The 26,944-nt window shown below is 42.8% G+C and overlaps 1 protein-coding gene across 1 annotated transcript in view; it reads right to left on the bottom strand.

The window, feature by feature from the left end:
• MYO5C (myosin VC) overlaps positions 1–26,944 on the bottom strand; it is a 126,373-nt gene that overhangs the window by 7,001 nt on the left and 92,428 nt on the right. Inside the window, exons 28-40 of the mRNA XM_083183896.1 lie at positions 25,680–25,760; positions 24,758–24,938; positions 24,158–24,251; positions 22,369–22,432; positions 21,408–21,519; positions 19,026–19,113; positions 18,822–18,920; positions 18,090–18,244; positions 15,909–15,998; positions 5,444–5,594; positions 2,221–2,503; positions 1,876–2,050; positions 211–291 (exon numbers count right to left, since the gene is read on the bottom strand). Coding sequence (XP_083040022.1) covers positions 211–291; positions 1,876–2,050; positions 2,221–2,503; positions 5,444–5,594; positions 15,909–15,998; positions 18,090–18,244; positions 18,822–18,920; positions 19,026–19,113; positions 21,408–21,519; positions 22,369–22,432; positions 24,158–24,251; positions 24,758–24,938; positions 25,680–25,760 — 1,654 coding nt within the window. The remainder of the gene's footprint in view (positions 1–210; positions 292–1,875; positions 2,051–2,220; positions 2,504–5,443; positions 5,595–15,908; positions 15,999–18,089; positions 18,245–18,821; positions 18,921–19,025; positions 19,114–21,407; positions 21,520–22,368; positions 22,433–24,157; positions 24,252–24,757; positions 24,939–25,679; positions 25,761–26,944) is intronic.

Below are 26,944 nucleotides of genomic sequence, written 5' to 3'. Positions count from 1 at the left end.
ATAATTCCCTATATTAAGGTTGCATTGACGCCCAGTAGGCGGTGACAGACACACCCAGTAGGCGGGGATAGACACGTCCAGTAGGTGGTGCGAGACACGCCCCTCCAATGATGCACCCCCTAATAAAATGGGCTGCGCACACCTATGAGTATGTACTGTACCCGAAATGTTTCACACAAATGTATCACTGATGCTACAAATTATTCTTACCTGAACTTTTCGAACAAATGAGGGTGTTACTCGTTTCTCAAAATCATCAATTGGAGTGTAAGAGTTCAGGATCTTCACAATCTAGGAAACGCAGCAAGAGAAAACAACACTGTGACTATGGAAAGCACATGGCAACTGAGTGAATGTTACTTTAACAGAGAAAGCAATTGAACTGGGTAAAAAATGTCCAGTAACCACATAAAAATGGGGTCTGTACTGACCATTAGCTCCCTGACAATGTAATCTTCATTCCCAACTAGCCAACAGAGAATGGGACACGCAGAGCATCCAGAGAATGCAGTCTGTAGTGCACATAAGTCACCGCGGAATGCAGTCTATACAGCATATTATCAGCCAGCAGAGAGTACTCTGAAGTGTATATTATACCCCTTTTACACTGCCGCAAAAACCCAGGTTTTTCCCTTGTGGACCCGGGTCAGCGGTGGTGTAAAAGGGGTCAACCCGTGTTTGGTTTTGCAGTGTAATTTTTTTGTTGATAACGGCAGCGCTGCTGCCTTCTTCGTGGGGCTCCGGAAGGGGTTAGTATTAGAACATTGGTGCAGTGTGGGCACCCCTGGACTCAGGGTTCCATGTGCACCGCGCACATTGCACCTATTATAAATATACCACTGTGTGTATGTCAGTTTTGGATATTTTTTTAATACACATAGGCCCTGATTCATTCAGTCCCTCACGTGTTCGCAAGGGGAATCGATGATTGTGCGCATGTGCAGGGCTTCTGTGCAAGTGCCCTCACCGACCATCAAATGGTTTTTCCGGCTGCGGGCACATGCGAGGGGATGTGTCCTTGTGACACATCCCCTCGCATGGTTGGAAGGGGAAATGGCAGAGAACGTGTAATCGCAGGGGTGGAGTTACAAGGACTCGGTAAGTTGGGAGCTTCGCAACTTACAGAGTCAATTAGAGTCAATCATAACGTAGTATTCCAGAGATTTTTACATTTTATTAAAGTCTAAAGGTAAAACATATTTTGGGTGTAGTGTATGTGATCCTATATCTAGCGTACACCTGATGTAGATGATGCTGCTGGGATGCTCATTTCTAGCAAAGTGTGAACTATGGACATTGCACATTTTAGTCTCTTTGTTCCCTCCAAATTTCCAGATTACAAAAGAGGTACAGTAGGCACTGGCATGTTCAGAAGATTCACCCCACTTTCCCATATTCATAGATGTTTATAACTCATGCATTTTTTTCTCTATTTTAACCATGGTTTATATTATGGGTATAAGTATTGTTTCTTAATGAAAAATCATTTTTGCACTCATACCAGGTCTGAAAAAACATCCTATTCTGCCACCTGTCACTGCATAGATTAAACCTGGACAATGTCCGTGTGATTTGCTTCCCCAGTGAGGTCCTAAACAATGGTCTTGCTTATTCCATCAGCAGTGATCATGCTCCTCTCGGGATAGCCATTGTGTTCACCTGATATCTTCAGAAAGCATGGAGCTAGGGATTGCCATTCCTACAGTACATGGAGCTGATGCTGGCAGCACCTGGCATACAATGCAGTTCTGAGAGATGGGAAGCCAGAAGAAAGTGTCACCCGACCCAGGAGGAGGGAACAATGGTGGGTAAGATGAGGCTGGACTTATCTATCTGTATAATAAAGCAGTAATAGAGAACATAGAGTAAGTGTACCTGGACTGTGGACAGTGCTGTACAGCGCTCAAATATCTCTGTAGCATCTTCATCTTTGATTTTCTTAACCTGCAATAACCATGCAGCCTGGGAAAGAGGTTCCAGAGTTTCCTTGGCAGCACTTCCTTGCAGATTCTTTCCTTGCAGCCATTCTTCCAGATAGCTTATATTGCATCTATGTAAATGATACAGACATCCTTTAAATGATAAACATTAACTGCAAAGCAATTTTGAAAAACAATTCATATACAGAGATGTGGTCATACATTTGGACAACGCAGCCATCAGTAGCTATGGACTCGCAGTGCTGCTGGACATTACATATTACATGGTTACTGTCCATACCTTATCTGCATTCCTTTCCTACAGGAGCACATATCCTTGCGCAGGAAAAGACTATTCAGTGTGACGGTGGAAATCAGGAAGAACAGTTGCTTCACTGCCTGTTTCTGGAGCTCGGGGTCCATGCCGTGCTGGCACATGGTAGTGTAGAAGTAACTCAGCTGCTGGAGTATTGAAGTCATAGTATAGGCATCTGTGTCGTCGATACTCGATGAGCGTTTGCGGAATCCTGTAGGTTTAGCAACAGATATTCCATGCAGACTTTCATATTCCAACATGCCGGGCACTAGAACAGGGTATATGTTCAATCAAAAGTTAGTTAGCCAAGTCCAGGTTACAATCAAGCTGCCCAACATCAAGCAACGCTTCAAACTTCTGCTACAGATGCTAGCTACAACTGAATGGACATCAACTGGACTGTAACACCTATATAACAGACGCTATCTGCATTGAGTCACAAATAAACATAACAGATCCTGCTGACCAGTCACCAAAATGAAGTGAGAACATGAGGTGGCAGTGCTTTCTATGGGACAGTAGACCAGGAGAATATCATCCTCTTGAGCAACTGCCAGATGAATATTATTTAACAAATATAAATGGAACAAGTAGCTGTGTCCCACAGACAGTAGAGACAGACATTTGATGGCGTGAATTACTATACTGTACATCACAACGCAGCCTAGCAAGTCACTAAGACCTGCACTAGTTACAGTCAACAATACCAGGCTAAATTATGCTTTAGCCTCAATTATGCCCCCATTGTGAAGGAAAGGCAACCTTAGAAATTTAAGGCTAAAGAGGGAAGCCACTGCAATGTCGGTATTTGGTACATTTATTAATGGTATTGTTAAACACAAATGAACAATATTAGACTTAGCTCAATGATATACTGGAATTGTTTTGGAGGTGGCCAGTGCACCAGTATGTCCGCATAAGTCAGATACAACCAAAATTATAACCAGTATTTATAAAAAAAAGAAAAAACGTCATGTACACATCACTGCTTGGACTGATGAGTAGACGCAGAAGGTTTGTTTACATTCTGCGGCTCTTCCCTCGAATAGCGCTATTGGCCGCCTAGTGGCCAGTCAGGAGTCGCTAGGCAGTCAATAGCACTATTCAGGGGAGGTGCAGCAGAATGTATACAAACCTTCTGCAGCTACTCAGTCTGTGCAGGGATCGGTACATAGCAGTTTGGTTTTTTGCCAAGTAAAGTGGATGCCTACATGGACTGAATAGGATGTGATCTACGCCAATGGAGCCTGGTTTTCTTCCACAGGAGGTAAAGTATGTACAATTGTATATCAGTATTATACTGACCATTTAAAAAAAAATACATATACAGATGGAGCAGCTCCCATCGGAGCTACTCCTGGTGATAGAATCGGCATCTGCCAGTCGCCGCAATGGGGCTCGCTGTCCCCGTTCCAACAGAGCCCTCTGCAGCTCCCCCGCAAGGCCGCACCCCCAGCTCATTCAGATCCCGGTCCGTCTCCCTAAAGCAGAGACGGACAGGGAAAGCGATCCCTGCTGCCGTGTTGACGGGGACGCGCGTGCGTGTGAGACACTTGCGTGTCCCCGTTAGATGAAGCACCTTTCCACCAGCCTGCATCAGCTAAGGGAATCTAGCGATTACCTCCCCCGCAGCCCCACCCGAGTGGGTATGGCTTAAGTCTCACAAGAGTCCACATCGAAGTACCAGACAATAGGGTAATTTTACTGATGGGGCAGCCAACAAATTTAAGTGTGAGGAGAATATATATGAATTTATTTGGCACTTAATATAAGCAGAGGCAGGGTATCATAATGGGGAGACCCAAGGCCAAAATGTATTAAGCCTTAACAAGAGATAAAGTTGATGGGTGATAAAAGGGGCAGATGTATTAAGCCTTAACAAGATATAAATGCAAGGATGATAAAGAGAGAAAAACGTCCAGCCAATCACCTGCTAACTGCCATGTTACAGGCTGTGTTTGAAAAAAGTCAGTAAGGAGCTGATTGGCTGGATGTTTATCTCTCTTTATCACCCTTACATATATCTCTTGTTAAGGCTTAATACATCTGCCCCAAAGTACCCACCGATCAGCCCCTAACTGTCTCAAACACAGCATGTGACGTGACAGTTAGGGGCTGATTGGCTGATGCGTTATCATGCACCATTATATCTCTAGTTAAGGCTTAATACATCTGCCCCCAGTTTCAGAAGATAAAAGGTGGTAGCCTGGGAGAGGCCCACTGTTAGCATTTTGTGTTGATGTCTTGTTAGTAGAATAGGAATGGGGAATATATGTAGCCGAGGGTTCCAGAAGATACTACATTATGTCATTATGTCAGAGGGGATTGGTGTACATGGGGGACCCTATATTATTAGACGGAGGGAGGGTATGTTACTGGGGCCAGAGATAGTGAAGAAAGGGGGTAACCTAGGGAGACCCTATGTCAGTAAAGGGTGCTGAGGGAGGGGGGCACGGAAGGGATAAATGTCAGCAGATAGAGGTGGAGGACAAGCAGGGGGATACATGTAAGCAGAAAGTGCATTTTACAGGGGATGGCAGATACAGGGTGCAGGGGTGATAATTGCAGGGAAGGCAGGTGCAAGGGGCTGGGGGACAATAGCAGTGGGTTTAAAATACCTTAGAGGGGGTGTAGCAGCAGGCAGGTATCTCAGAGACATACAAGGGCCCCATAGCAGCTGCACCCCCTGCACCCTCAGTAGTTACGCCACTCTATATTTCTGTCCAATGTCCCACCAGAACAGGAAGACCATTGATCAGGTTTGAGTTTGGTGCACTTTAATATAGACAAGACAGACGTACGTAGGAGCAGCTATCTGACCGGACAAACCCAAACCTGTTTCTGCAACATGACGTTATCACCGTACAGCTTAACAAGATGACCACGGATTTCAGCTGCTGATGTGCTCTTTAGGCACAGAAATCTGATGACACTATACATCTCATTGTTTGACCATCTGTATATCAATGCCACCACCTTACGCCTGATGTTGGTACAGTATGAATGATATGAGGTGCAACATAATGGCCGTAAGGGGAAACAGTGGTCTACCTGCTCAGGCTTGAAAGAAAATTAGAATGAAAAAAGTCTTGTTACCTTACTCATTGAACCACCCTCATATTTACAAAACAACATTTTTATTAAGTGCACCGCTGCCATGTTCCATGTTCCATCCACACATAAAATTCCTTTCAGAACAACTTCTCACCGATCATTGGCTGGATATTATTCTCCATCACTGTAATAAACTGATGGTAGATACGAATGGCCAAGTCACTGATGATCTGCCTATATTCTGATAAATCAAAGTTCTTCAGACAGTTTTTGTTTTGCAGTGGTAGATTGTACTTCATGAACTCCTGCAGGTGAGAACAATGGAAAGATATCTGACACGTGGCCTAATGGTATGCTTATATTATTTACTGCTAATATTACATTGCAACCTTGTTAAAAATTAAAAATAGATTCATCTAAATCTCCTCACAGATATTAAGGACATGCCGTAATGGGATATCATATAGGTTACAAATGCAGTTATTGCCAGAGAGATGAAAATATCAGGGTAGGTGGAACGCTTCTGTTCTTGCTGACTACTGCTGGACAGTGACCAGATTTTCCCCAGAAGAGGAGCACCAGCGACAAGCATAGAGAAAGGGATTTCAATGAAACAACTTATTTATATTGTACCTAGAAAATTACAGATTATTTTACAATTGCTTTTCACTATTCCTATATCACCGAAGTAGATATAGTGCATGCAATGTCCCTCAAAATCTAGAGCTAATGAAAACCTACTGAAGTCATATTCATTTTTCTTGAAATTAGTAAAGTATGACTATTAAAAAAGTTAACAAATTTCAAGTATTTCATTGTTGCACAGTGTTTAGGTCTACTCGGGACAGATTAAAAAATAATTTATCCTGCTATGCTGTGATTTTTTTTTTAATTAGGAACTTTAGACAGGATAAACAGGTCAAAAGCACACAAACACACTTTACCATGATCCACGCCAAACAGTTATTACAGTAATTAGTGTAATGCAGGAAATGTTCCTCATAATGGCCCTTATTCTGATTGACGCGTACTTTCCCGCATACTTTCGGATCGCGTATTTACGGCGTCTGCGCATGCGTGGAGAACGCCACGCGCATGTGCCACGCCTTGACTCCGTACCTGTTCGGCCAAATCCCGTACAAAACTGGTCACCGCAATCATTCGGGAAATATGGGCGTATTATGGGCGTCATGCGGAATGACACATGGGCGTAGTTTCAAAGTGGGCAAAACGGGGCGGAAACATGGGCGGACACGGGGGAGTACACTTATGTTGGGGGGCGTGCATTCGGATAGCACTCCGAATGCACGCGAACAAAAAGAGAAGAAATGTGCGGTGTCCAAAAGGCCACTATTGCTTTGCGGACACCACTCGTTCCTGCGGGAGGCGAACGGACCGCCTAATGACTACAAGCATTAACACCTGAACCCAATAAAATCGACTCCTTTACTCATTACTCACTAATAGGACGCTTGTCAGTGCTTTAATTGAAACCATTGCTGCTTCAAGGAAACCTTACTAATCACCCACATATGCTGTACTTCTGACACACTTTAAACCTGCTAACAATGGACATGACTGAATATTAATACTAGCAATACACATGTGTATGCGACATGTACTAATTAAACCACACAATTGTTGTAAAGTAAAGAAATTTATTTATATACATTTCACAGTCAATGCCACTGTGATGCAATGACAAAAATAGAAAAATACCAAAAAAAACAAACCATGGCAGGAATGTAACAAAATAAATTATAATACAAAACAAATATAATTGCACACAGATGGACTCCAGCACCTCCTATGTGCCACTGCACATGCAGCCAGTGGGAAATGAGGAGGCTGCTGGCCCTTCTACAGCAGGCCAACCTGCACCTGACCATTCTACAGCAGGGCAACCTACACCTGGCCCTTCTGCAGCAGGCCAACCTGCAGCTGGCTCATATGCACCATCAGCAGAATCATTTGGAACACAACCGGGGACTTAGCAACATCACATCAAGTGCAGCTGACAGTAATGGCAGGCAAAAGAGGGCAACAGGGGAACCAAAAAGGACATTTGAAGCAAGGGCTCATCTGGTTACCCTCAGCACGTGATTGGACACAAGAAGCTGACACACACAGTACAATGGAAGATTTGGGATGAGATAACGGTGGAGATTAATGCAGCCACAACTTCATTTTCGACCACGTTTGGCCTTGGTAGGCTCCTTGGCCTGTGCAGCAGCTCTTCGGGCACGGCCAGATGCTGGGGCAGGTGGAGCAGATGCTGGTGAGGGGTTGGCTGGTCTACCCCTCCTGCCAGCAGGGAGTGTTGCTGGTGGTAATGCACCAGAAACGGATGACATTAGGACCCTGTTGCTGGTAACTAGCTCCACCATAAGCTCATTATGGTGGAGGAGGAGATCATTTTGGCGGGTGGCTTGCTCGGCCAGCACCTGAGCACTTGCAGCCATGGCCTGATGCGCCTCAGCCATGGCCTGCAGGCTCCCAGCGATGGCCTGCTGGGTGCTGACCAAGCTCGCCATGATCTCCTCGGTCCTATGCATCCGTTCTGATGCCAACTCTCCCTGCTGGTTTATGTCCCCAAGCATCTGGGCCAACCTGGCCAAATCGGCTTGGGCCGATGGCTGCTGCTGCACAGGCCTACCACTGGGGCCAGGTGGCACGGACTCCTCCACCTCCTGACCAGAGTCGTCACCAAGCAGTGGGGTGTCTGTGGAAAATGAAAAACACAATTAGGACACATTCTAAGATAATTACTTGCACAAGTTTATGGCATGACAAATATTTACCTTCAATAAAAGACGCAAACACTTCAGCTGGGGCCTCGCTATCCATCGTGCTCACCCCCCTGACCTCCTCAAGTGATACACAGCTCTCGGCCATCAACTCCAGGGGGGTGAACTCTAGCCCTGATGGCATGGGCCCGGCCCCAGATGTCTGGCTGTGTTCCCACCGCTTGGTCATCTTCCTCTTCAGGTTGGTTTTGAAGTCCTGCCACCTGCAATGTAAGTTGACATATTAATACATGTCACTCCAGATGTTTGCTGTTGCTGCCATTGCTCTGTGCTACATATTACGACATGTGCTTAATGTCCAAAAGATAACATTACATGCAACTATGATATCAACCGTTACAATACACATTCACAATCACCCTACTCTAACTCTCAACCAAATAACATGTCAATAATGTCTGTGTATGGTAACAACCTCACCGGCCATTTGCAAAAACCATCTAAGCATGAATTCAATCATTACTTGTCTATTACTGGGCACATGTATCACAAAACAACTTGCCTCTTCTTGACATGGTCGGCCTCACGAACTTGTGGCGCAACTTCATTAATCTCTGCCGTTATCTCTTCCCAAATCTTCCATCTGCGTGTGTGTGTCAGCCTCTCTGATGGACACTCAATCAAATCACGTGCTCGGGGAACCAGGATGGCAAGCTCCTGTGCTTCATATGCCTTATTTCTTGTAGTTGGTTCCTCTGTTGCCCTCTTTCTCCCCTTGCCACGTCCATGGCCACGCCCCCTGGCACGTGTCGCTGCACTTGAAGTGCTGGCCATGGTACTATCTTGTGAAGTCCCCGGTTGTGTTCCAAAAGATTCTTCTGATGGTGCATATGAGACAGCTGCAGGTTGCCCTGCTGCAGAAGGGCCAGGTGCAGGTTGCCCTGCTGTAGAATGGTCAGGTGCAGGTTGCCCTGCTGTAGAAGGGCCAGCAGCCTCCTCATTTCCCACTGGCCGCATGTGCAGTGGCACATAGGTGGTGCTGGAGTCCACCTGGTCAAATAGTTGCTGCAGCTCCTGGTCCACCTCTGGTTGTGATCCAGACATGTTAGCAACAACATTGTCACATTCTAATACACCTTTATATACTGTTTGTGTATCCTGTTTGGCGGACATCAGCGGCAGCTGCGTTCCGTGCACGAGCGTACGTCGCTGTTTTTTCGCGCCGCATACGGTGGCGGAAATTCCATTGTGTAAAACCTGGCGAAACTTCTACATGAAATACTGGTCACCAATTCTAACATTGCATAGAATCTTCTGATACACCTGTGACTATCGCACAATACACATGCTATTTGCTAGCATGACATGCCATTTGGTTCATGACTACTGTGGTATTGTGGCGTTTGATTGCAAGCTAAAAGTAGCCCAATCCCTTAGAAATTCCAGGCCACAAGTCATGCAATACTCATCACTACTGTTATAGACCACACATGTGACAGGCCTATAAATAGTGAGTTGCTGCTAGAATCATTTGTCTCCAGATCTGGACTTGTCAGGGTCTAAGGTAAGCTCTTCCATGGTCCTTGTAGATATGATATCCATTAACAATGTAAGTGTATGAATGTATGCACCATTGCCTCACTGACTACAGATTGTTGGGCCAGCAAAGTCTTTGTAGCATTATTGCAACATGTCACATGTTCACTATTTCACTCACAGGTCTTAAACCTGTGTGTGTTCATCTATTGCAGGACAACATGTCCCAGCAATAGCTGGAATGTCTCATAGTACATGATGTCGGCAACAAATGCAGACACCTTTGATACTCAAGTAGTGTTTAGTAGTTCGATGTTGTAAGCATCTGTGTGTTTAGGACGGTGTGTATTGAGTTCATATTATTGTTACATCATTATAGAGTCTAATGGATCTTCGGGATTTTACAGGGCGGCCATCTATTGTACGTATTGAAGCCTACAAATCTATTTGTAGTGGGATATGGCCATTATGTGCATAGGTGCATCAGTATTTATGTTCATTTCTTTATAGGTTGCTGAAGCAATGATGCGGGACATGGAAAGGAGGCTAAGGGCACTTGCGGCTCTCCCCACTCGTCGCCCAAGGAGGCCAGGACGTGCTAGAATCTATCGCACACGGGTGACTCTGTTTGCTATGCCCGATGATGAGGTACTTACTAGGTACCGGTTACCGCCACATGTAATTCTGGATCTGCTCTCGTTAATTGAGAGTGATCTGGAACCTCTACACGGGATCACGACAGCAATTCCGCCTCACACACAGCTGCTGGCGGTGTTGCATTTCTGCGCCTCAGGATCATTCCAACAAGTAGTGGCAGTACTTGCTGGAATATCTCAGCCGGCCTTCTGCCGAATCCTGAGGCGTGTGACGTCGGCCATGTTCAGGCGCAAGGGGCACTTCATGGCCATGACATTTGCCACCGAGACCCTGCGCAGAAGCCAGCAGGCCTTCCATCAAATTGCTGGCTTCCCTAATGTGATAGGGGCTGTGGATGGCACCCATGTACCATTTGTGCCTCCATCTCGAAGTGAGAAGATATATAGGAACCGCAAATTGTTCCACTCACTGAACGTGATGGTGGTATGTGGCCCATCCATGGAGATTCTCGCCTTCAACTCGAAGTTTCCCGGAAGTGCCCATGACTCTCATGTCATCCGACAAACCGGGATATGGCAAAGACTACAAGAGCTGGAAGGCCGTGATGCGTGGGTTCTGGGTGACTCCGGTTACCCATGTACGCCCTGGCTACTTACGCCGTACAGCTACCCAGCACCGGGCCCACAGGAGGCATTCAATCGGGCGCATGTTGCCACCAGGCAAGTGGTGGAGCGCTCAATTGGCCTTTTAAAGGGTCGATTTAGAGTGCTCCACCGCACTGGTGGTGACTTACAGTATGCGCCTCAAATGGTGTCGAGGATCGTGGGCCTGTGTATATTTTTCCACAACATTGCTGTGCGGCGTGAGATACCCTTTGATGAGTGGGAGGTACCATCTGAGCCGCAAGATCCGCCCATGCGCCCATCCCGCGCCCCTGAATGCCGGAGGGGATACCAGCTGCGGGACTCTGTGGCGCAAAGATACTTCAGGTACATTTTATCTAGTGGACCAGAACACACCAATTGTTGTAAAAATCACCCCTTCAAATAAGTACAGTGTGGTAGTTGTCAGTGTTACAAAACGACAATTAGCCAGCCTGCCCTCCTAATGGCAAAGAAATAGTAGATATTTATCATATGTGCTTAGTTTTGGGGGAAGTACAATATAGGTGCTCATTATTATACCTTGTACAAGGGATCTTATGTGTTTGTTATATCTTCATTATTGTAGTTGATACTATCCCTGATGACTGGTGAGTACATTGATTTATTCTCTAATGTGTTGGGGATTTTTTCCTGTGTTGATGTATGATTTGTTTGCAGATATATATATATATATATATATATATATATGATATTTCAATTTATTAACATGTTTAAACATTTCAAGGAGCAGGCAGGCAGGCAGCCAGGCAGGCAGGCAGGCAGGCAGGCAGCGCTGGTGTATAATGCTGGACTCAGGATACCTGCAAGTATGTGTATGTGTCTTTTAAACATAAATGTACGCATACACATAGATGCATAGAGTAAGTAATGCTAAGTACAGCTATGCGTTGCTAAGCTATAGCACGCGTTGCTTGGCGGAGCGAGGCCTTATTGGATTTGCTAAGTGCATACACACTGTGTTTTATATATATCAGATTTGCTCATTCCCATACATCAGCACTACTGTTTTTAAGGCATGCGAATTTGTCACCATTTGTGTTGGCGCAGAGACGCTGTTCATGTAAAGATGAACAATAAAGTTATTAACACAAATAACTGTGATAAACCAATGACACCACCTGATTGGTTGATTGATGCCATTGTTAACATGGCGGAGACACGCAGGGCAGAGCCATTTTCGCCTGCGGAGCTCAGGGCTCTGGTCTCCGCCATGGAGACAAGGCTGGGCCGTGCGGGGCCCTTCATCACAAATGGCCAGAAGCGGCGGGCATATGCTGCGGCAGGGCGCCGGATTTACGCCCGCACCCGGGTGCGGAGGAGCATCGGCCAGCTCGAGAGGCGGTGGTCGGACCTCCGCAGGCGCCAGCCCCAGCTTCTCCAGCAAATTAGGGGCGAGATAGCTGAGTGTGAGTATTTTAGCTATGAAATTTCGCACTTACATCATACCATCTATAAACAATAAAATGTGTCTCATGATAAGTGGGTGTCCATGGGTTTACAAGTCCATAGACTGTTATGTGTGCTTCTTCCTGGTTAACATGCAGTCATGTGGCTTTTATATGTAATGACATAGCATTCATGATTCAGATGCATACAATGTGCCAGATCTAATATGTGTTCAACATTGATAAATGCCTGGGTTGTAATGATTGAACAAATTACTAACAATCACATAATAACTTAAATGTCACATTTTGGAGTCCATTAACAGTAAGGAGCTAGTTTCAAGCATCGTTTGCCAACATTATCACCCTTCCATGTATGTCTTGTTATGGATTACTACATGTGCCCCAATGACCCGACATTGACCATGATTTTGTTTTCTACCACACAGCACGAGCCCGAGCACGACAGGCACGGGAGCAGGCCGAGGCAGCCCTGGCGGAGGAGCAGGCGCAAGAGCGTGATGAGGAGGTGGCGGCGAGGGTGGAGGAGGAGCAAGTGGAGGAGGAGGAGGAAATGGTGGAGGAGATGGTGGAGGAGGTGGAGGAGATGGTGGAGGAGGTGGAGGAGGAGGAGGAGGTGCCTGAGGAGGTGGTGGTGGAGGAGGTGGAAGAGGAGTTGGTGGCAGAGGAGGAGGTGGAGGAGGTGTTGGTGGCGGAGGAGGAGGTGTTGGTGGTGGAGGAGGTGGTGGAGGAGGTGGTGGTGGTGGAGGAGGTGGTTGTGGCGGAGGAGGTGGAGGAGGTGATGGTGGCGGAGGAGCTGGCGGAGGAGGTGGCTGAGGAGGCCACGGTTGCCCCAGAGGTGTCCGAATCGGAGGGGGAGGAGGCGTGTGAGGCCCCGGAGTCCCATCAGATCGGTATGTTTACATAATGCATCATTCATGAAGTAGTTGGACTGGTATTTGTTATGTAGCACTGGTGATTAAAAATTTTGGTACAATACTATTAATACAGACCCCAAAGTGGGTAGCTACAGATACAGGTACGGGTTAGATGGGGTGTCCAAGGCATCCCTTTCATCCAGGACACCTCTGAATTACACAGGTTTGTGGGATGGCTTGGAGCTCCATTTTGACTGCCACATAACCGTTGCAGTTAAACAGGATCCTGGAGTAAAGGGATGAGTGGATCATTTGTGGATTAAATTCACCTGCTGCAAGCGTTGATTATGACCCATCAAATAGTGGAATCTATATTTTTGGTGAATGGTATTTATAAACTATAGGATGTATGCTATAAATGGAGTATGGCCCGGCCTACCTTGGAATGGAGTCACAAGTTGCCAGTGTCCCAGGAGCCTCCTCTACCTAAACACCCCCTGTAGTTCAGATTGTTTTTTTGGCCTCACAGAATTGTAGGTTGGTTTAGACTGAATTATGATTTTGAGGATGTGTACTGTGCATTCCTGACATTTGCATAACTCCCATGCCACGAACCATCACTGAACTTAGACTGAGGAGATTGTGACAAGTTCTTATTGACGGAGGCCATGACATGCTTGTCATTGGTTAGTCATGGGTGGGTTGTAAATGAGAAGAAACACTATGACTTATGTCTTCTGCAGAGTAAAGGGTAGAGGGAAAAAAACACAGTATGTAGTAAATAAGTTTGCATGTATGTATATATGTGTGTGTCATATCTATTTATCTATGTGTGTCTCTATCTCTCTACATATATATATATATATATATATATATATATATATATATATATATATATAGATATATATATATATACACATGTCACCTAGCATTTCTGCAATTTATGTAGCAGTATGTGAAATGTATGCATGAATATCATGACTAATTTTTGCCCCTTTGACATGCCCACAGATGACACAACACCGGCAGATGAGGGGGTTCGTGGGGCCCTCCTGCGGGCAGAACACCATTTAAGATTATTACTCGCGGATCTGCAGGACCTGCGCGATTTACTTATTTAATTGTTTTTTTTTTTTTTTTTGATATTTAATTGTTAATTGTTCCTCGTAATAAATAATTTATGCAAGTTCAAAGTTGTTGGTTTTCTTTGCACATTACACAGTATATGTGTAGATTGTTTATAATATTTTACACAGGGTCTAATACAAACCATTGCACTTCAATTGCTGTAAGGGTTAATGTGTGCAATGCATGTGTTAGGCATGCTTGTAAGGATATATTGGAATCTAATTGATTCCAATTCCAAATAAGCATTTTTTTATGAGGATAGGTAATTGAATAAGTGGGTCATGTGATGTATTGCAGAATTGACATAATAGTGGGTTGTTTGGCGTAAATACTCCGCTTACGGGCGGTAGCACCGCTTGGCTCCCGTTCGGATGCGGTATTCCCGAGCATACTCTGTAATACTCTGTAATACCGTGCAGAATCGGAGTGTTTCTCCCGCACACGCATGGTTTGTATGTCGTCCGTAAACACGCCCTGTTCTTAAAGAGTGAGTCCGTCCGAATGCGGAGGACACGTGGGCGTTTCTACGGACGATGGCCGCACGCGGCAGAACACCGTGGCGTGCGGACCGCTCCGTAAGAATGCGGGAATATCCGCACCGATCAGAATAAGGGCCAATGTAACTGGCTAGCTCTCCTCAGTGGAGAATACAGTATGTGTGATTGTGCAATGTCTTGTGCAGTTATGGGGCCCAGAATAAGTACAAGTACAAGAGTCATAAGCGGAGCTACAAATTATTAAGGAGATAATTAGTGGGGAGAAGCACGGTCAACATTGGGCATTCAGCACAGAAGTGGGGTGTCATTAATGACCCATAGGAGCGTGCATCGTTATCAATATTGAGTGTACACACTGAGCAATATTATAGACAATATTGCTCAGAAGGGCCAATAAGAGTGATATTGCCTATAATATAGTGTGTATGGGGCTTTAGGATCAAATATATTGTAATCTGTTATTTTAGTTATAGATTTGAAGTACTCTGGAAATGGCAATAATGACTGTCATGCCTTTCAGCATAGGCTTCTGTTGTGTTCATTTGTTTCTGTGATTTGCATAGTCAACTCCCTCCATTGGTCAACACATATCGATCTCAGAAGTACTGTAGTTTGTCCCACTTAGCTCTCTGTGGCTAGTTTAGCAATGCATTTTAGGCCAAAGATGCAGCCATTTTTCCATTCACATCACAGACATATCTCACATGGTCCTGGTACAGCATTCGATGGTGAGTTTATCACACAAAGCTGTCACCATGAACCTAATTATACCCCTTTTACACTGTGTAACCTGACTGACCCTTTCATTCTCTGTCCTGTAAATCTGTAGCTATTTGGGAGAGTTCCCAAAAACTGTTTAAAAACGTTAATTGCTGCCATGAAGCAGGGGAACATATAAATGCAGCAAAAAATGAATAAATTAAAAAGTTGCAAGGAAAAAGTGTTATATTAAGAGCTGTAATGTCTTAAATATATTATATCAAACACAGCTTAGAAAGTTTCTATATATAAAAAAAGACGGTAAAGCTGGAGTCCCCTGTGACACAGACAGGTGTATATAAAGTAACAGTTAGTTTGGCTGAGATGGGACCACTGAGCTGTACAGTGAAACAAGTTTATATTTTCTTAACCACATCGTTCCTCATACACAGAGATTTGCATAACAGGGATGTAAGGAAACACATACCTCTTCTCCACTGTACTGTTTTAAACAGTTGAGGGTATGGTGAACATTGGAGAGCCAGAATGACAACATTTCAAAGTCATCTGCATGTTCCTTAGTGACACAAAAAAGACATTTATAATAATAATTATAATCATAACAATTATAATAATAATAATAATAATAAAAATGGCCTGTTTAGAAAATGACGTTGGCACTTGATATTTAATATTCAATTTACTATACAGTCTTATTTGATTAAACTGGGGTCAAACATAAAAGTTGTTTAAAAATCAAGAATAATTAACTGAATATGAAGAGAATATCCTAAACAGAGTGTTTTCTCTGCTGCATTTCCTGTAAGAGGTGACAATACCTGCCGCTGCCTATCCATCTGCATTGTTATGTGAATAAGATGTGCATGTTATACTGCTGATTAAAATGTAAATTAATATGCGGCATGCCAATATTCCGTGTGCGACTACATCTGTATCTGCATAAGAAATGGAATGAAGCATTTTGTATGTATATACAGCTGTGATCATGCACTGCACAATGAAGCACAGTACCCAGAAACCCCTCCAGGAGTCTAAGGGCCCTAGCCTGAAAGCTGAGGGTCCCCTCTTTCCATGGGTACAAGAATTTTAAAAATCGGCCCTTGGAAACCGGAGATATCTGACTTCAAAGCAGTGGTCCCCATCCAAGCCTGTTAATTACTCTTCCCAGTCAGATATTTCAGGTTCTGTCTGACTTATAGTTTGTCTGAGGGTATATTCCAAAAGCTGGGACTCTCCCCCTTTGATGGACACTAGTAGCTTGTCTCTTCTGTTCCCATAACCAGAGATATCAGCCTTCCAGCAGCTGGTTACTGCTCCAGCTCCACACACCTGGTATGTAGTTGTATATACTCGTTGGCAGATTGCTCTACCTCCTGAACTCTGATCCCCTAGTCCCCAATACCATTTGGTAGGTGGGATTCTCTAGGTTTTAATTCCATTAAAATCTAATAAATCTAATTCTGGGAACTGGAGATATCTGCAGTCAAGCAAGCTGTCCTCCCAACAGAAAATTATGAATAATAAGCCCACTCCACTATACACCCCTCCTCTGCATACTAAACATCCTCTATCACCCTGGAAGTTATGTATCAGGACCCCTTCATACAGCCCAATGCCCCCTTCTCCCACCTCATCTCTCACCATCTGTGCAGTAAAGGGGTAATTAGTGGAAATTACTGATCCAGGCCCTACATGCTGAGCGGTTGATATAATACCCCCTACCACCTGCGGGACATCAAAGCTTCCCCCACCCCTACCGCTGGAGGATCGGTAGGTGCCCCAATACATTGCTATGCCTAGGGGTCTACACTGCTGTTGACGCCCCTGTATGTATGTATGTATATATATATATATATATTTATATGTATGTATATATATATATATGTGTATATATATATATATATATATATATATATATATATTTTATTATTATTTATATACATTTGGTCTATCTATAATACTTTAACTGACCCGGCATATACTGGGTCACCTAAGTGTCCATCTACGTTCTTTGCTCCGTCCCTCTGGAAACCCCCTTCTGAAAATCCTGCGTTTGCACCTGGAGTGGGACCTGAAAATATCCCTGTCCCCTTGTACAATCTGTCCTCTGATGCCATCTGCAGTGGACATCAGATATACTGTAGAAACTAATCACTGCAAAAATATGCTTTAGGGAATTTAGTCCAGTCGCTCAGGTCTGAATTCGCTACCCCGCCCGATGTTTGGGGTTTGTGTATGTGCGAATATACACACTCGCTGGGGGGTTCACATGGGGCAGATGCAGGGGCTGCCCAGCAGTCAAAAACATTGGGCGCATCCATGGAAATGCTGGCTGTACCCCATGCCTCCTCGGGGCGGGTGGCTGACGTCACATGAGGTCAGTGCCCACCCCCACTTCGGCCATCTCCGTCCAGGATAAAAGGGAGTATAGACTTAAATTTATCCACGAAGGGAGGAAAAATGATTTGACGGTGAGTAACCATTGAATAATTTTTCCTCTGTGTGTCCGCATGTGAATGGATGTGTAAGCGTACGCCTGGGGCGCTCCGGTGCCTTGCACCGGCCCTGAGCATATGTGAGCAATGCAGATTACCCTCCTTTACAGGATTAAATCACACAAAATGGGCAAATACTCCGAGCCACTCACCTTTATCACTTGTTTAATGCCATTAATAGAAGCGTTCATTAGAGATTTGATTCTGTCTGCTTCATTAATGTAATCTGTGTATCTAACACACATGAAGAGGATGTGAGCGGGCAGGCCTGGGATCATGTTCACTACTACACCTCGTGGTTTCAGATCTGTCATAATGGAAAATAAAGGGTCACATGCCACAGGAAATACCATCGCACATACAGTATTTACACCATGAGTGGTTGCTGTCATTTAAACAATCTACATGTGTACTTTGTAGGATTGGGAACAGAAGATATCGTTTTGGCAAAAAATGATGTTCATATACACTTACAATATTATGTTTGTGCATTTAACCTTTTCATGACCACTTATGTTATTTATCGGATTTAAATATTAACACTGTACTCCATACGGTATCCAGTGTATAAAAAGACCAATGTTCAGGGTCGTGCCTAGGTTCTTCTACCGCTCCCCCAGACTCCTGTACTTGCTGCAATGTTCTGCAGAATGGGAGATTGTAGATGGCATTTGGAAATTCCCTCTAGAACTCCTGTGATTGCCACTGCGACTGTCTAGATTGAACAAGGTACTTCAGTTTTATTATCAGTTCATTCTCCAGCAGATTCCCATCATAACGTCTTTTTATTTACCACTCAACTCTGTGGTATTCATTCCCTTCACAAATTACATTTCGTAATATATTTTCACTTTCACATTATACGTAGCAATGATGTTATATACCTAGAATCAGGTTGCCGATGAGTTTTGATTCATCTTCAGGTGTGAACTCCAGCATTCCCAAATAATCCTTAAAAACACTTGAGATATTGGATTGGTTCTCTGTGGGATTATAAATTAGTTACATACAATTGTATAGTGGTATGTAATATAATGTTTTCATGCATGTCACTTCATGCACTTTTGGGCTTTCTACAATATATATACCTGTATCCATGGTTTTTGTCAGAGCTTTGATCTGATCTTGCAGTTTCTTGATAATTCTGTCCTTTTTATCTACTTGTTCCTCAAAGTCCTAGTGAACAAAATAAAGTTCTATCTGTATATAAACAATTGTCAAATGTTACAGTATGCTAGTGTTTCACAGGTGCATGATTTCCCTTAATGCTAATAATTAATTATTGAACCAATATACCTAACCAAACTGAAGGGGTTATTCAGATGTGATCTCTGTGGTGCGAATTCCAAGGCAATTGATTATCGAACAACTGCGTAGGCATATGGATCTTATCGCTTATGCACGAGGCAAAACAGCGACATAAAACAGCAATTATTATTTTCCGCAATCCCTTGACTGACAGGAAGCCACAGTTTGGGGGTGGTTACCGACCGTTTTCTATGATTGTCGGAAAAAACGCAGACGTGCCCAGACGTTTCAAGGGAGGCTGTGTGATGTCAGCTCTGGCCTCAATCAGCCTGTCTCTGTCGCAGAGTTGTGGAAGGGGCAGCCAGGTCAGCACAACTGTACTCCATAAAGTATCCAGTGTATAAAAAGGCCAATGTTCAGGGTCGTGTGGTTCCGTCAGAGGGGGGGTGGTCCGGCTCATGATAATGTGATTGTATCATTCTGGCACTGCTATAAAATGCTCAAATTACTGGCATTATAAAGTGCCTGTGTGTGTTGGGGCTACGGTGACACAATTTCCAGAACAGCCACTTTTTATTGCAAAACCACAGGAATTTAGGCATTTTCTCTGTGGTTTTGCATACTGGCAATTTACTTATGTGAACACCAGACTTTAGAACCGAAAAAGCCAAAACATGCTATCCTGATCAATTCCGCTTTACAATTATATATACCACCACATTTATCATGCAGCTGTTTTTGGTATTGCCCAAAAAATGAGTAGCCACCAAGAGGCGTGGGTTTTATCGTGTTGCTCAATAGGGCAGCATTTGAAAACTGGCAAGGATTAATTGTGGCATTAGTTTAGATTCAGAAGGTAAAAACTACTTGTAGTAAAGTCTGTGAGCTTGAGCATGAACTCACCTTTGATCATCTACAGGATACTCCTTTTCCAAACCTTGGCAAATTAATGAGTCAAATTTGCCAATGGTTATACAGTACGTGTGCTACTGCGGTGTGACAAGCAGTGAACACAATAGCTCAATAAATGAATTAGACTCTGCTTTATCAGTCCAGCAAGCCACTAGTCATAATATTGTCTATCTACCCTTGCAGTTTAGTGGTAATGCAATTGTACAATTTACTGGCAAATATCTGTTGTTGATGACACACTCGTTAATAATGTGTGGTGTATGTTTTGTGCCCATTAACAGTGCTGCCATTCTGTAACTGTAAGAACAGCAACATATTAGACAGACTAGATATTTTTTACTTTTGGGAAATGTAGTATTGGGTGGAACTATAATGTTTGCAAGCTGCACGATAAGTTGGGTATTGTAGGGGTCATACAGCATATTACAGGGCCCAAGGTCTGCCAGAGGTCCACTAAGCCTTCACCTGTGGTTCCTTGGTTTCCTTTGCCTTTATTTCTCTTAGAACCATTGCTAATTTTTGTACTCCATTGGCCCCAGCTTCGAATAAATGATTTGTGTCCCACTGAGCCTCCCAATCTATTACTTGGTTAAGTGGGGATGCTGAGGGTGGTTTATGGGTAGTGGGAAGTCAGAGATTTGTTTTAGAGCTAACCAGAGCTGCCACAAAATTTTAGGTTGGGGAGGGGGGAAGATAAGATATAATTTTGGTAACCCTAAATTGCTGAATGTAGCCCCCTGAGGGGCAGCTGGACTTATCCATCACAGCATCTACCTGACAGAGAGAGATAGACAGAAAGATACTATAGATCTGTCTATTTATCTATCTATCTGGTGAGGGTGGGTGTGGTGAGGTGGGAGGGAAAATACAAAGGGGAATAAAGGATGAACTTATGGGGCAAGAGGTAATAGGGTGCCTTTTTAAGATGTGTGATTTTTTTGGCCCAAAAAATGGCAAATCCGCACGTTTTCAAAAAATCGCACATACAGTATCGTAACGTGCGAAGTGCAGTAAAATGTTCACGTTTTGACCTGTTCAAAAAATTGCACATAAATTGCAATAGCACCAGCCCTATCCTTCATCCAGAAGTTCCCTCTGAAAGCAAGCATATTATGAAATAAAGAAAAATAAGCATATCCTATAGTTCCAAAGGGACATCTATTATATACAAAAAAAAGGCTTGGTTGCATATTCTATCTATCCAATGTGCAAATTGAAAGCAAACATTTATTGCTTGTATGGACATCTACTGTATACATTGCACTCATCACATAAGGAATTTATATTTTCAGTCAAATTTTATCCAATACCTGGCTGTCAATTTCATTGTCTTCCTTCAAAAGATTATTGTTCTCCTGAGTGTGTTGGATTGCGCCATTTAGTTCTTCATTCTCACGCAGTCTTGTCTGCCTCTTCTGGGGTCTAAAAAATGAGGGAAAAATAAAAGACGACTATAAAATAAATATGGGGGGGGGAGGGTTCAATTGTGTTTGGCATTTAGACTCCTTAATGGCCCCCAGAATTGCCTCTGCTCTTACATGTTCCTATTGTTAGTGCACTGTCCACTGCCTGTCAGAAAAAGACTGTTGTTCCCTTTCTTTTATATCAGTCAGTCACTCAAGTCTGACAACTTGCAGAGGTGTAACTAAAGGATGCATTTAGCATGTCGGTGAAATCCCAGCCGGCTCCTGATTGGCCGCTGGCTGAATGGTGATTCCTACTCATATTCTTTCGATGGCATATGCATTTGTATTCCTAAATACGAATATAAATGTGCCATGAATACGAATTGGTGTATTTTCAGCATAGTAAATGCCGAAAATACGTATAAGCAATCGTATTTGAATACACCTATTTCAGCCATATTCGGCTTAGTAAATTTCCCCCAATGTGCATAAACATGCAAAGCAGACTGAGGTTCACTCTAAGCATTGCGGAACTTTCTGGATAACTGGAAGACTGAAACCAAGGTTTTTTTGTGGGATTGTGTTTTACTTTACTAGACTATACAAACGTCTAATTATTTGTCAAAAAAGATACCATGCAACATTCTGAAAATGGGTCTGGTCACTGAGCTGTAAACAGTCTCTGGTCAGGAATTGGGTTAGATAGTATTTTTCCCACACAACACTTATGAAATATATCTAGCTAGCCAAGTATTTGTTTTTGCAGAGATTAGTAAGCAGGCAGGTATGTAGTATGTATGTGTGGATGAAGGACACAGGGTGGAACACAGAGGGAGTGTGTTAAATTGAGTAGTAAATAACTTACTTCTGTGAGATTTCTTCCTCATCCAGATAGCTATACTTGTGGTAAGGTATTTTCTCTCCTTTGTCTGCAATGATCATCGTGTTATGTAATGCATGTGTAAAGAAGAGTAATGGGAAATAATAAGTGTGTTGTCATAGAACAACATGTCACAAATAATCCATACAAGCAAAATATGTCCCCAGAATTACAGAGTGGGAACACATCCAAAGAGCAGACGACGTTCATCAGTCACAATAGTAACACGGTAATTGTCTGGGCATGTTTCCAGTCTTGTCTAGCTTCTAAAATAATACAGATGAATCTTATCTTACAATAATAGATCTCACTGAGACACAACCAATACAGATAAACAGGGCCGGTGTCACATAACCAGATATGTGATGCCCCTTAAAGCAGTGGTTACTTCGTTTGGGCTCAGTAAACAGTGGTTTCAGTTGATAGATCGACAGTGTCCAGATATACAGTCCATAGATCTACCCAAAAAGGTTGACATGCAATAAATCGACAGGGTCAAAAGTTCTACATGCAATATGTCGACATGGTCAAAATGTCAACAGGGTCAAAATGTCAACATGATTATTTTTTAACCGGCTTATTCTTACTTCACATGCCTGATCTAGAGAATATCTAATAATCCACACCCAGCAAACGGTATCCATTCATTAGATCTACAGTGCCTAGGTCGACAGTCAAAATGTCAAAAGATCAAAGGCCAAAGGGTCGACATGAAAAAGGTCTGCAAAGATTAACATGAGTTTTTATGTTTTTTTTTGTAAAAAAATAAATTGTTCATTCTTTACCATATACGTGGGCATAGAGTTAGAGTCTAATAGCGTGCCTAGCGCAGCACACATATGGTGCCCATGTCAACATAAACACCAAAAGAACATGAAAACACATGTTGATCTTTAGACCATATCAACCTTTTGAATTCAACCAATAGTTGTCGACCTTTTGACTGCAGACCTAGACACTGTGGATCTCGTATACCATAACCTCAGTAAACAGATATACAAATAATGCAGCATAAGAAAATATTAGCATCCTGATACAATGACAAAAGAAAAAACAGTATTAGAATCTTTAACATATGGTTCATATGGCAATCTAATGTTACTAAATTCCAAAGCATGTAAAGCTATCCTAGACATCACAGAATAATATAGACTATATTATATCATATATATATAGGGGACCAGGTATTCACTACACCCGATCGTGCATATGTAATGATTGGGTGCAGTGAAAATATGAATATCTAATGAGCGGCTCGGCTCCTGGCCCCCTGCTGGCTGCTCTGTGTAAAAAAATTTTTTTTTTTATTACAGCACATGAATAAAAATAGCATGCCCCTCCTCAGAATAAAATTCCTGATTTTTTTACACCCAATGTAAAAAACAAAACACTTTATTTTAAAAGTTCACCTTCCACTTCACCATAAAAAGATAGCGATTGCTACTCGGTGAATCATGGCGAAAAAAACCTTGAAATGTATTCGCCATCTGGTCATTGAATAGGGTGATTCACCGTTTTAGTAAAAAAAAAAAATCGCTGTACAGCACGAAAATAGCACAAAATCGCCATAAAACATGGCGAATCAGCCTCATTGAATACTGCCCAATAAGTAGGTTTTGATGTCACCACTTCAGTGTTCATTAGGACTAAAAAGAATACATTTTGGGGAGCTTTGTAGAGGTCAATGTGAGGATTTTTTATTATTCAGTGTGATTACACTGACATTACAAACAATGGCATTTGGACAGTAAGTGTACAAAAATCAGATTTTTACCTGGCATTTTCATGCTCTGTTCATAAAGAGAGCCCTGAAGATCCATATTTTGTTTCTCAAGATCAGAAATTTGAGCACTGAGAGATGCTATAACCTGGGAGATAAAAAAAACAACCATGTGTATATGTGGCACATTAACCCACTCAACACATATCCTATACAGTACCACCATGGGGATTTCCAACATGTTGGATTTCACAGATCCCCGAGCCAGGCATTAGGAGATTGGCAAATTGCTGCAATCCATCGCAGATGTATGGACCCTAAAAGACTCTCCAACTCCAATGTTGTCCATTACAGAGGACCACACTATTTGCTATTTCAAAACAATGACACAATTTCTTACAACGTTGATTGTCACTGCAGCCAATCAGCATTGTCTACACACTATTGCTGATTGGTTGAACTGACCAATGATCATACAGCAGGATAATAGTATTTGTAAATGGCGGTGTTACAATATAACAGACAACTGCAGCTCTGCTTGTGCTAAATCAGATGTAGATGGTAGGTAAAGACCACATTTCTAATCTCATAAGACAACTATAAATGATCATCCACCCAAATAAAGAAAAAGCCACATATTTTGTTACTTCACACCTTGTTCTCAGAGGTCAACCGTATTATCTCTTGCCTGAGGGCATCATTTGTTTCTTTCTCGTCTTTCAAAGACTTCTGGATATTTTTTATGTCACCACTGAAATGATTTACTTTAAAATTCAACAATTCAATTTCCTTTTCATAACCTTCTTTCTGAGTCTGGTAGTGATTTTCCAGTATTCTACAAGATAAGGCAGTAAACATTTTTTAATGCATAATCATCAAATATCAATCTACAGAGGCAATTATATTATAGATCTTTACCAGATGAAAAATAAAGATTTTTCAGACTATTTGGTATGACCCTGTGAGTAAAAATCGTAACAAATAGACAGCAGGTGAATCTTTGCTTGAGTTGTGGCGAATGAAAATTAATATAATCAAACACTGCAGACAACTTATTTACAAAAGTTTCCAAAGATGGATTCAGTAGGATTCCTCTCAGTGTCCCCTAAACTTGGAAGACCCCTCATTGCAAAGGTCAGCCCTTTGCTATTTTAATTTGCAATTGTACATGCATGCGATTAAAGGCCCATACACACTGGGCGACTTTGAGCTGAACGTCGCTCAAAACAGCAGGTTTGAGTGGCTTTCAGCTCAAAGCCACCCAGGGTGTATGACTCGGTGATGAGCGCTGCTGCGCGCTCCCGCAACATCGCCTGGAAAGCCGTTCATCTGCTGGTTATACCAGCAGATGAGCGGCTTTCAGGACGGCTTTGCATAGCGCTCCGCTATGCAACGCCGTCCTCCCCCCTCCGTCGGCGCCGGGCAGGGGGAAAGCCGCTCAGAGTGTATGCACTGAGCGGCTTTCCCTGCAGCGATGATTGTCATCAACACTGTCCATACACGCTGAGTATAGTCGCCCAGTGTGTATGGACCTTAAGTGGCATTGTTTGGGAGAAGAGTTTTCAAGATCTCATACCTAGTTGCTTTTTTCAAGCCTTCGTAGGCAAACCAAAGTTCTCCATCCTCATTTAGATTTCCCAGATCTTCTTGAGCAAGTCTAAAATGAAATGATGAACATTTATAAATATTAAAGACTTCAAGCTGTTTGTTAAAATGTCAAAATCCCTTTATTGAATCACCCTGACATGTTGGGATGATACAAGTTTTTTATTTCAATTCGTATAAAATGAATCTAACAAATTAGAGCATATGACCAACTGTCACGTAATACCAAAATCTGATCTACTTGTAAATCCAGATGGCCAAAAGCAGATGGAAAGAGCCATCAGCTGAGCAAAGGTCAGGCTACTTGATACTGTATTTGGCCACAGAACTGATTGCATATGGGCAACAACATCTTATATTACCTTCTACAATTCAATATTATAGTCCATTACTATATACACTTTTTCAAAATTTATTTTTTCACAATGTTACTTTCTAACTAAGTTCTTTCTGAAAGCATTTATTTCAGGTTTTATTTATTCAAAATAAATATATTTTTTTTTTTACAGAAATGCCTGCATTGCCCATGTTTCACGTTCTGCCAATTCATTATGTCTTTAACTTTGTTACTAGCTATATTAATAATAACAATAATACCTGAATAAATATCCAATTGCTGCTATATAAATAGATTGTAGTACGATATATTGTCAGCAGAGAATGAAGAATTCTGGTACAGTAGTAAATTACTACAGGTTGAGTCTTCAATATTATAAATGCTTCAGACCAGAAGCATATCAGATATTGGATACTGTTGAACTTTGGAATACCTGTCAGGAGAGGGACCAGGGTTACTCCAGACATGAAGGGGGGAATGGGTGTGTACAAATGGGGTGTTAGCTGGTGCTGAGGTAGTATGATGTGTGCAGCATGGGTGTTCCGGCAGGTGTCGTGGGAGGGTCATCAGTGCCACACGAGGGTGTGCTAGGTGCTACAGGGTCTCTATTGGGAGCCATGGAGGGTCCAGCAGGGTGGAGAAGTGCAGGCAGGAATGGGGACAAAGTTCCAGGTGAGGGCTGTAAACCGGAATGGCCGCTTAGCCATGCCCACAATCATATGCTATTGCTTACACCCCATGACATCACAGGTTACCGAAAACAATGTATTTTGTCTATCAACCTAAAATATTTGGGCTTGGATAGAGTTTTACAAAATGAATATAAATGAATATAATGATAAATTTCACTTAATTGTAATTAGTCCACGTGATTGAGTAGGCAGCTGTCTCCAACCGAT

This window comes from Crinia signifera, chromosome 4, assembly GCF_055691185.1.
Source record: "Crinia signifera chromosome 4, ASM5569118v1, whole genome shotgun sequence".
NCBI lineage: Eukaryota > Metazoa > Chordata > Amphibia > Anura > Myobatrachidae > Crinia > Crinia signifera.
This window is presented reverse-complemented; position numbering and strand designations above follow the sequence as displayed.